General features: G+C 36.8%; 1 protein-coding gene across 1 annotated transcript in view; it reads right to left on the bottom strand.

The window, feature by feature from the left end:
* Window positions 1–3,661: 3,661 nt before the first annotated feature.
* The window catches only part of LOC129279123 (alpha-(1,3)-fucosyltransferase 11-like), a 7,369-nt gene continuing 593 nt past the window's right edge, over window positions 3,662–10,437 (bottom strand). The window contains exon 2 of the mRNA XM_064111512.1: window positions 3,662–7,546. Within this exon, the coding sequence (XP_063967582.1) occupies window positions 5,834–7,546 (1,713 nt within the window). The 3' untranslated portion in view covers window positions 3,662–5,833. The remainder of the gene's footprint in view (window positions 7,547–10,437) is intronic.

Genomic DNA, 10,437 nt, shown 5'->3' with positions numbered 1-10,437 from the left:
TTACATGACCTTTGACCTTGATCATGTGACCTGAAACTCGCACAGGATGTTCAGTGATACTTGATTACTATTATGTCCAAGTTTTATGAACTAGACCAACACACTTTCAAATTTATGGCTGTAATTTAACAAATACCCCAATTTGGCCAAAGTTCATTGACCCTAAATGACCTTTGACCTTGATCATGTGACCTGAAACTTGCACAGGATGTTCAGTAATACTTGATTACTATTATGTCCAAGTTTCATGAATCAGATCCATAAACTTTCAAAGTTATGATGGTAATTCAACAGACACCCCCAATTCGGCCAAAGTTCATTGACCCTAAATGACCTTTGACCTTGGTCATGTGATGTGAAACTCAAGCAGGATGTTCAGTGATACTTGATTAACCTTATGTATAAGTTTCATGAACTAGGTCCATATATTTTCTAAGTTATGATGACATTTCAAAAACTTAACCTTAGGTTAAGATTTTGATGTTGATTCCCCCAACATGGTCTAAGTTCATTGACCCTAAATGACCTTTGACCTTGGTCATGTGACATGAAACTCAGGCAGGATGTTCAGTAATACTTGATTAACCTTATGGCCAAGTTTCATGAACTAGGTCCATATACTTTCTAAGTTATGCTGTCATTTCAAAAACTTAACCTCAGGTTAAGATTTGGTGTTGACGCCGCCGTCGCCGTCGCCGCCGCCGCCGCCGTCGCCGCCGCCGCCGTCGCCGTCGCCGTCGGAAAAGCGGCGCCTATAGTCTCACTCTGCTATGCAGGTGAGACAAAAAACGGTCTTGACCTCATGATAAAATTTGATTTAAAATTATATTCGTTAAAAAATTGTGTGATATCTAGTCAATAAAAAATATTCACGTTAAATCCGTGTTATATTACCACAGTGATTGAAGCAAAATTTCAGTGTCAATCTTTTAGTTTATTAGGAAATCATTCCTCTTTTGATGTCAAATCATCGCCATATCCCCTTTTATTGGTATCATCATCTCCAGCATCCCCTTCATCTTAACCATCGTCATCCGTCATCATTAACATCGTCGTCATCATGATCATCATCATCGTTATAATTATTATCCGTCACCATCATCATCATTATCATCATCATCATCATCTCCATCTTATTCAACTTCATCATAACCACCACCATCATCACCATCATCATAATCATCATCATCATCACCATCATCATCATAATTATCTTCATCATCATCATCATCAACATCATCATCATCGCCATCATCATCATCACCATCATCAGCATAATTATCTTCATCATCATCATCAACAACAACATCATCATCATCATCGTCATCATCATCATCATCATTACCATCACCATCATCATACTTTTCATCTCCATCTTAATTCATTAAATTATGAACTATGTTTTTCATCTAAAACTTATAAAAATATTCTGCTTTATAAGTATTTATCAATCAAATGAGTTTGCACGTGAGGTATAGTCATTCTTTTTCAAGCAATATAATTGTCTGCAATCTTCACCTGCAAATTGTGAATGTGTTGGAATAGATCATTTGTGTTTTAAATTCCTATTTTTTATTTGGGGCATACACTTAATGATTCATGTAAAATAAAATTACATTGTATATTTTTGTTTGTTTTTATTTAATTTTGAATAATAAAAAAATGCAGTAAAACAATTGAAATCAAAAGATTGGTATACAGAAGAGGGTCAGAACGTGCATGAAACACATATCATTAGGGCTGAAAAATACGAGGGAAAGAAGTGAGCCGAATTAAGTTAGAATACTCATAGGCCAAATAATTAAAAATAAATAAATAAATACATGAATAAATAAATAAATAAATAGATAGATAAATAAATAAATAAATACATAGATAAATAAATAAATGAATAACCAAATAAATAAAAGGGTAAAATACGTGAAAATTTGGAAATATAGGCGTTTTGAATATCAGGACATTCTGGAGGTCAAATACAATATTTGTTGGTATATAACTAAGACCTGCCAAAAAATGCATGATCACAAAAATGAAAAAGAAAGGTCACAATATATGCCTTTGTCACAAAATGTTTTTTTTTCATCATCAATACAAAAATCAAAAAATCAGATTTTTAAATAAAGATGTCGAAATATTATTGCTCGCTCGCAACTTTTTCTTAATTTTATGCGATACGCCATATCTAGCCCCCTCAAAAATGTTGGCTCATTGCGCCACTGAAGTGCCGCATACTACTACCCCTGCTTTAGCATGGCTACCCTGATCGGACGCTCGAGCATATTCAAACAATATCTTCCTACTGGGTACCCATTTACTACACCTGGATGGAGAGAGGCAAATGTAGATAAATGCCAATATTTTATACCCTAAAGCCACATTTGACCAAATATCTCTTATTTTTTATTTGACCGTCATTAGGCCAATATCAGCATATGACTTCACTTTACATTTATATCCGCATTCATTTTCAAAGGGAGTAAACGCCAAAGTTCTAAAAGCCTAAAGTGCGTTGACACTATCCCAGCCAGCTGAAAAATTAAGTCATATGACCTGTTCATTGTACAACCGCTAGATGGCGTTGGCCAAACAATACAGTGCAGTGGTCTGTTCGAAGCATATTGAACAGAAAACGATTCTAAAAATTATAATGAATTTCATGTAGGCCTATAGGGTTTTTATGGGGAAAATGAAAAAGGAGAAGAGAAATGCTAAGGAGACATTGTCTTCAAAACATTAAAAATAATAGTTATTTAGTTTTGTTTCTAGTATTATTTCACATAGGACAACTTTATTTTATTTTGTGTTCCCCCCTTTCTCTTTCTCTTTCTCTTTCTCTTCATAATTATATGTAAATGGGATAGTATCAAACAAACTTTGATTGTCAGCTTGCAATTAACCATCGTCACATAATCATAGAACATTATTTCGCAACCGTATAGGGTTTCTATATAACAATGAAATAAAAAAAAATATGTTGTGTTAATAGATATTTGTAACTTTTACATCAACTGAAAATGAAAGTATAATAAGCGTTAAATACACAAAATCGTTTCGGTATAGACAATTTAATGAAACCATAGTTATGATAATATTTATTCAGTGCCTTTCATAAATATTGATAATTAGATGTTCTTATAGGATTATCTTTATTCCTCGGGGTCATCTAGATATAGGGCCTAAATCATCGGCCTATAATAATACACGGGGCAAGACGGGCTATAAAAGGTCCCATTTCTCAATTAAAAGGGATATTGTAGAGTTATGATACCAACACTTCAGTTCTTTCTTCTTTTTTTTTTTTTTTCTTGCTTTCTTTTGTTTTTAATGCTTTTTTCTGTCCCTTGAGTAGACTTGAAAAATCAGACGGCCAACACCCCTCCTCTCGCACTTCTCAAAGCTGCCTATTTAAAAGGATTTCTGAAGAAAAAAATAGAAGCGTAATATAGGTTGCTATGATGGGACTTTTTTTATAATAATATACATGCACAAAATTCTGAAATATTAGGACCTTGCAAAAATGTATCTAAAAATATCTTTATTACCGATTCTCTGATGAGATTGGTACGTTTTGAAAAAAAAATCAATATTATTGGGTTTTTTTTCTTGAATTCCTTCGGGGGGGGGGGTTAAGTGATCTTGAGAAAAGCGAGCAAAATATTTTGAGGGAGTGCATATCACTTTTTAATGAATTGAATTGAATATTTATCGCAAAATTGTGTTTAAAGTTGAAATACAAAATAATACAAAACATGTACAATTTGAGGAACATTCGAGGAAAAGGAAGATAACACAAGGTAAAACAATGTATAATAAAACATCAATGAACACTTTAAATGCTAAAAAGTTTCTATATACTTTTTATCCGATCTCGATAAAGCAACATCCATGTTGTATGGTTTACAACCGCTGAGGTCGCAAACTTTGGCCGATCTTGAGGGCAATCCACATGATTTGCAGCATTCAGGCAGTGTACCTCTTTTTGTAATTTTTTTTAATTTGAGCAATAAAGTATATAATTTTTCTCACAATCACACAATTTTAAGGTTATTTTTGTTTTCATTTTTATAATGCCAGGATAATAATAAGCTTGAATTCAGCATTCCATACTGGCACACTCCTAGAACAGATATAGAAAGAGGGGGAAATTAATAAGTTGGTAGATTACGAAAAACATTATTATTAAGATGAAATACAATATCTCATTGTCTTTTTCTAAAACAAAAAGAAACAAACTTCCTCCAGGTGAAACAACAAATCGCATTGAATTACACAACTTATGCAAATAATATTAATACATTTACACTAACGAAAAGTCAAATACAAGCTTGCCAAGAAATCTCACACATTAGGTAAAAATGAAATAATAGAATTTAAGGATAGATTGAAAAGAGGCAAATATTTTATAATTCCAAACTCAATCAATATTAATTCGCATTTCTTATTATAATACATATCTGTTGAGATCAAACTTTACAAACAATTATTCATTAAGTGATTTATTGATTATAACGTTTTGTTTGCTTTTCTTTTGTCTACTTCCTTTCATCTTTATTTCTATAGGATTACACATAGAGACAGAGACATACGCAGAGATTTTGAAAGGGGGTGTTTTCAAGCTGAAAGAAATGTTGACAAAAAAGGTCTTCACTACAAATTTACGTCGTTTCGTATCCTAAAATGATACCCCCAGCCCCCCCCCAAAAAAAAAAAAATCTTAAAAAAAAAGGTCTTCAACATTTTTTAGGGGGGGGTGAATTCTCAGCGGTGGGTTTTGGGTATCAATAAATTTAAGGGGGTTGAACACCTGTAACCCCCCCCCCCCCCCGCGTACACCACTGCATGGAGAGATGATTCCGTACGTCATACGTTAGACTTTTAAAATGTTTTTATTTGCGTCGCCTTGCGTTATATGTAATAATTTTGCAGGTAATCATGGTAATAGTACCACGTGTTCCTCAATAACAGGGAGTTTTGCTCCGCGATGTACGGAAGGATTAAGAACACAGTAAAATGTATTGAAAATCAGTGCCCGTCAAAATGCCAAAGAACAGCTTGGAGGTCTTCGTCGAAAATTGGTGGACCAGAACAGCAGTTTCGTCCTAAGCTTCGGAACGGACGAATAAATTTTGCAAGCAATGTCGTTTGTCCAGAGTCAAGGACGAAAACTGCTGTATTGATTCACCATCTTTCGACAAAGACTTCTCGGTTGTTCTTGTCATGAAGGGCATTTGGCAATACATTTTCTCTGTTCTTAAACCCTCCGTCATGTCCGTACGTCTCGGAGCTAAAACTCTAGCATCAGTTTCAGGGTTTGGTTCTGCCCTGATTAACCATTCCCCCATTTGTGTCTCTCCGAATAAAAATTCTCGATCTTAATCATTTTATTTTATTTTTGCCGTTCTCGTTTTTATCCCAATAGAACTCGCAGATTTTTTCTCTCCTTTCAGTTGTCCAGATTCTGACCATTTTATTCCTTTTTTCTTGCTTCTTCTATATTCCGTGACCCAACACGTCAAAAACTTTGTTGTTGTTCGTACTGGCCTAAATGACCAGAGTAATTTACCCCGCCGGTATTAAATTTGTGGTGTAAGTTCAACACCAATCTGTGTTATTACAACACCTTTCGTTGTTACTTAAACATTCTCTGGTATTGGAAGTTCAAACTCTAGGGTGTAATTTTAACACCTCATGATGTGGTTCTCTAGGGACACCTTACTGATGTCAGTTTTAACACCCCAGTGCAGTGAATTTATAAAGAACAGCTTTCGCGTCATTGTTGAGGACTAAGTTTTCACTTTAGGTGTCTTTACTTCAAGCGCCTTAACCGTCTTTCTCATTTTAATTTGATTGGCCATTTGATACCTAACTTGCACGAGTTTGTCCACCAGTCTTTCCAATCCGGGAACTTCGGCCTGTGGTAGGTTCCTTCCCTCATGTCTCTTTCGTCACCCAGAAGCCTCGAGACAATGTTTTCACATACTTGTTCCGGCTCCAGGAGATATTCTTCGATGGTGAGCTGCACCCAGCCGAACTTCTTCCACTCGAAATACGTGTTGTAGAGCCCCTCGTCTTTGCTGAGTCTCCGCAGGTACGATGCTAGTTCCTTAATGGAGTCAAAATCCTCGACATGGATGAACGAGTCGGGCGGCAGGACCCGTTCATAGTCCTCCTTCGAGGCTCCATAGACGACGGGAACAACGTTGTTCAGGAAGGCATTCCGCCAAAGCTTCTCCGTGATGTAATCGCGGCAGGGACTGTTCTCTAGAGCGAGGTAAAACTTGTGCTTGCGGATACTCCTGTTGCACCGCTCATCCCTTGGGCAAGGCTTTGTTCCGCACTTCCCGTACATACTCACCGGGATGTACCTGGACAACGCCTCCACGAAACCTTTACGGTCCCAGGAGACTATGTTACAGTTGGAAGCCACCCAGGCGACTTGTTTGGTCTTGTCCGATGCCCAGTTCCTCATGGCCGTAAACTTCATCTCAGGATGATCTGTGTTGTATCTGCCGTAGGATCCGTAGATATGGGATTCCCTAAACCGATAAGACATGATGTAGTCATAGCTGGTGTTGTAGAACTCTTTCTTTGGGATGACGTTCTTGTCTGTATTGATGGGATTCTCTTGGGTGTAAAATATCCACTTCTGACCCTTCGGTTTGTGACGGTGCAGTTCTGCCCAGTCCAACTTGGTTCGATGAAACAGAACCACGGCATCACTACTCTTCAGTGTCTCATAGTCATTGTCCACGACCAAACGAACTCCACATGGCAGCCCCGGGCAAGGAAAGTCACCAACTCTCCTAGAAAAGCTCCTACCTTCGTCGGCCCACAGATGGACTTGTCTGTAACACGATCCTGCCTTAAAAGGAGCAGTGTTGTTTGCTTCTAGCAAACTAGGGTATACAACATTCTTCACAAATATCGCATCCTTCTCATGGTTTCCATTGTGTAAGCCGGAATTATGGCTGAGACTCCAATGTGATTTGTCAGTTTTATGTGATACAAAGTTCCTTGACTGGAACTTCAAGAGCGTCTCTGTTTCGGGAAAATGCAGTTTGCTGATATCGATGTCAATTAAAGGCAGCTCTTTCGACTTCCTGTATGTATGATGCTTGTGGTGTTTTCTGTGTTTTGCATGATCAGTTCCATCATGGTGAGCCGGCCATGGCGCAACAGACGGCAGGTATTCGTCACGCTTGCTATGACCATGATCTTGCAAGTCACCTGATTTATGGTCACCTGACTTGAGGTCACCTGACCAGGACTTACCACCTAACCTTGACTCTGGGACACCACCTCGGTTAGACTGTGATGATGATCTTGTGACCGGCGGTATAGCTTGTGACTGTGCCTGGGCCAGGATGTTCATCTCGATCAGGTCAGTCTGAAGAAATGATGACGTAATAAAGATCTCCTGGGCCTGGAACCTGAAGAGGCTGGCGGTCACAAAGAAGATGAGGGAGATTAAGAGAGCGTAGATGAAACGGCCCCTCACCAGCCGCTTTGGACCACGAACACCGAGGAGCTTTAGTACTGCAGACATCTGTACAAAAACATGGAAAATAGTATCAGTTATGACATAAATATTCTCGTCATGATAATCATGATAATAGAGATGATCATGATGATAATAATAATAATGATAGGGCCTAAATATAATAATAAGAAGAATAATAATAATAATAACAATAATAATAATAATAGGATATTAGGAGAAGGGTATGGAAGGTGAAGACGAAGGTGGTACCAATAGTCATCGGAGCCCTAGGAACAGTGACAACAAGACACAGAAGCTTTCTGGCTGTTCTAGGAGTCGAGGTTTCCTTTGAAACGATACAGAAGGCAAGCTTGCTTGGAACAGCTCATATCCTACGGAATGTCTTGAATTAGAAAGAGAAGTGAACAATGAGAAGAGGACCCATTTGATAGAATATAGAACAATAACCCTAGATTTCTGGAAGAAGTCCGGTTGCTGTTTATAATATACCAACAGAACATCAAGTTGTGGATAATGGAAATAATAATAATAATAATAATAATCATCATAATAATCATAATAATAATAATATTATTATTATTATTATTAATAATAATAATAATGATAAAAATAATAATAATGATAATATCAATGATGAAGATGATGGTGACGATGATCATTATCATTTTATTCTATTTTATTTATTTATTTTCCACTCGTGGGCTGGATGGTTCTCTTCAGCCACAGGCTGTTCTTCTGAGGAGTCCAGTGGTCACGTTTAAAAATACAAAATATAATGAACAAACAAATACATATATAAAAGAAAACATAAATCAATCCTATACAAGGTAAGTTACGACTACAAATTACAACTTATACAAATGTAAACAAAAAACAAACAAAAAATAAACAAAGTGGGATGGGGGTGGTGGGGGGGGGGGTAGCATACAGTAAGGGTGAATTATAATAGGTGTTGAGCTAATGTGGTCCTAAACTTTATCTTGAAGGTAGTAAGAGAAGTTTCAGGAGGGATGTACGATATCAACTTGTTCCATCATGATATCAAATCAATAAAAATGATGATGATAGTGACAATGTCATTAAAAGAACGAGAGCAAAGCCGGACATTTACCCCTGGATAACTAGGGTAATACCGGCCTCCTGGAGTGGGCGTATTGCTGAGGAGGGGTGTGCATTTACAGGGGTTTGCCCGGGAGCACCTGTCCTATTAATAAGCTGCTTGCCCATGGTTTGGGGGAAGTTGTCTTTATCGCACCCCCCCCCCCGAAAAAAATATATTATTTTGCTGGTGAGATTTTGAGATTTTACCCTTCCTTTTCGAACCGAATGATTTTCACAGTTTACTGCATGTATACATTGTGTTCAATGCAATCAATCGCACAATATTGTTCTACAAAATAATATTCCTACTCGTCTTACTATATACGGGGCCCGGGGAACCGTTACACAAATAAAAGGTTTGCAATTATTGCCTAGATAGCAATCGAGATCATCGTTACATGTGGATTTGTTCAAAATAAAGACCAAGAACCAATCAAACTTTATTTTTCACGTTTGCAAACCATAGCAATAATTTGTATTACGAGGTCCAGGTCCCTAGGAAGGTCACAGCAAGCCGTTAGTCCTCTGGTTGCTTTATTATAGCTTTTCCACTCATAATTGCTAGGGAAACCACCCCCCCCCCCCAAAAAAAAAAAAAAAAAAAAAAAAACCAATTAAAGAAGACATGTATACATAGTCGATAATGATTTTTTTGTTACGGAAGTAGTTTTGTTTTAAAATAATGCCATTCCAGAGAAAAAATATAGATCTCGAATTTATAGAATTCAACGTTTAAGTGAAATACTGGTAATTTTGTTTAAAATCGTCAAGTTGTTATATTATATTTTAGATGATCAACACTTTGTTGGACAATGCTGCATGTGCACAATATATTGCATCGGCCTTCTGAAACGAATCATTGGACATGTTGGATAAGTGTCAAAGTTTTGTCTAGTTATCATGTCTGTCAAGATAACAGTAGTCAACTCAATCACGTTGTTTATTAAACTATTTTTGCATCGCATTCAGAAATATAGTGAGAGATGATTATGTAAGGCTCTCAATCGTCTTGTCAGCGTGTGTGGGGGGGAGGGGGTGGGTGTGTGTGTGTGTGTTTGTGAGAGAGGGGGGAGGGGTGGATGTCAGTAAAGAATACCATATTTTCATGTTGAATTTTACAAGTTTTGTGAGTAATTGCATGAATTAGCTGCATCTTTATGAACACATGACTATGTACAGTAAAATAGAATAGAACAGAATCAATTTATTGTCCATAAAGGAAATTCTTTTTTTCTCTGTTTTCACTGGTTTACACAAAACAAATACATAATGATGATTATATGGCAACAGAAGGAAATTAAATTAACATGGTTCAAATAAAATATACAATACACAACCTTAAAAATATTAATATACAATACACAAGAATTAGAATTACAAGTTGCTAGAGCTCTACTAATTAATTCTGCTTTCATATAAGAATTATTAATAATATATTATTTTTATTGGTTGTGGCTGATGTCGGCAAAGAGTTTGTAATGACGGAGTGAAAGCTGTATGCAAGTGCAATGGACAGTAAGGAAATGTGCATAGTGTTATGTCATGGATTGATTTCAGGTTTACCCAATGGGAACATGCATGTTCGTTGGGTAAAAAGATACCCAATATTTTGTAAATTTTACTCAATGTTGCGTTGAAATTTACCCTTCAAACATGCATTTTGCCCAATATTGCAGGAAAAAATACCCAGCAAACGTGCTATCGGGTAAATTTTTACTCTCTGTTCCTAGAGGTATTATGATATTGATTTTTCGTTTCTTGAAAACTCATATAGGATGCAGACCCCCCCCCCTCCACCCACGTAGCCAACTTATAAGGCATTTTGGAAGGTTTCT

Source organism: Lytechinus pictus, chromosome 16, assembly GCF_037042905.1.
Source record: "Lytechinus pictus isolate F3 Inbred chromosome 16, Lp3.0, whole genome shotgun sequence".
NCBI classification, from domain to species: Eukaryota; Metazoa; Echinodermata; class Echinoidea; order Temnopleuroida; family Toxopneustidae; genus Lytechinus; species Lytechinus pictus.
This window is presented reverse-complemented; position numbering and strand designations above follow the sequence as displayed.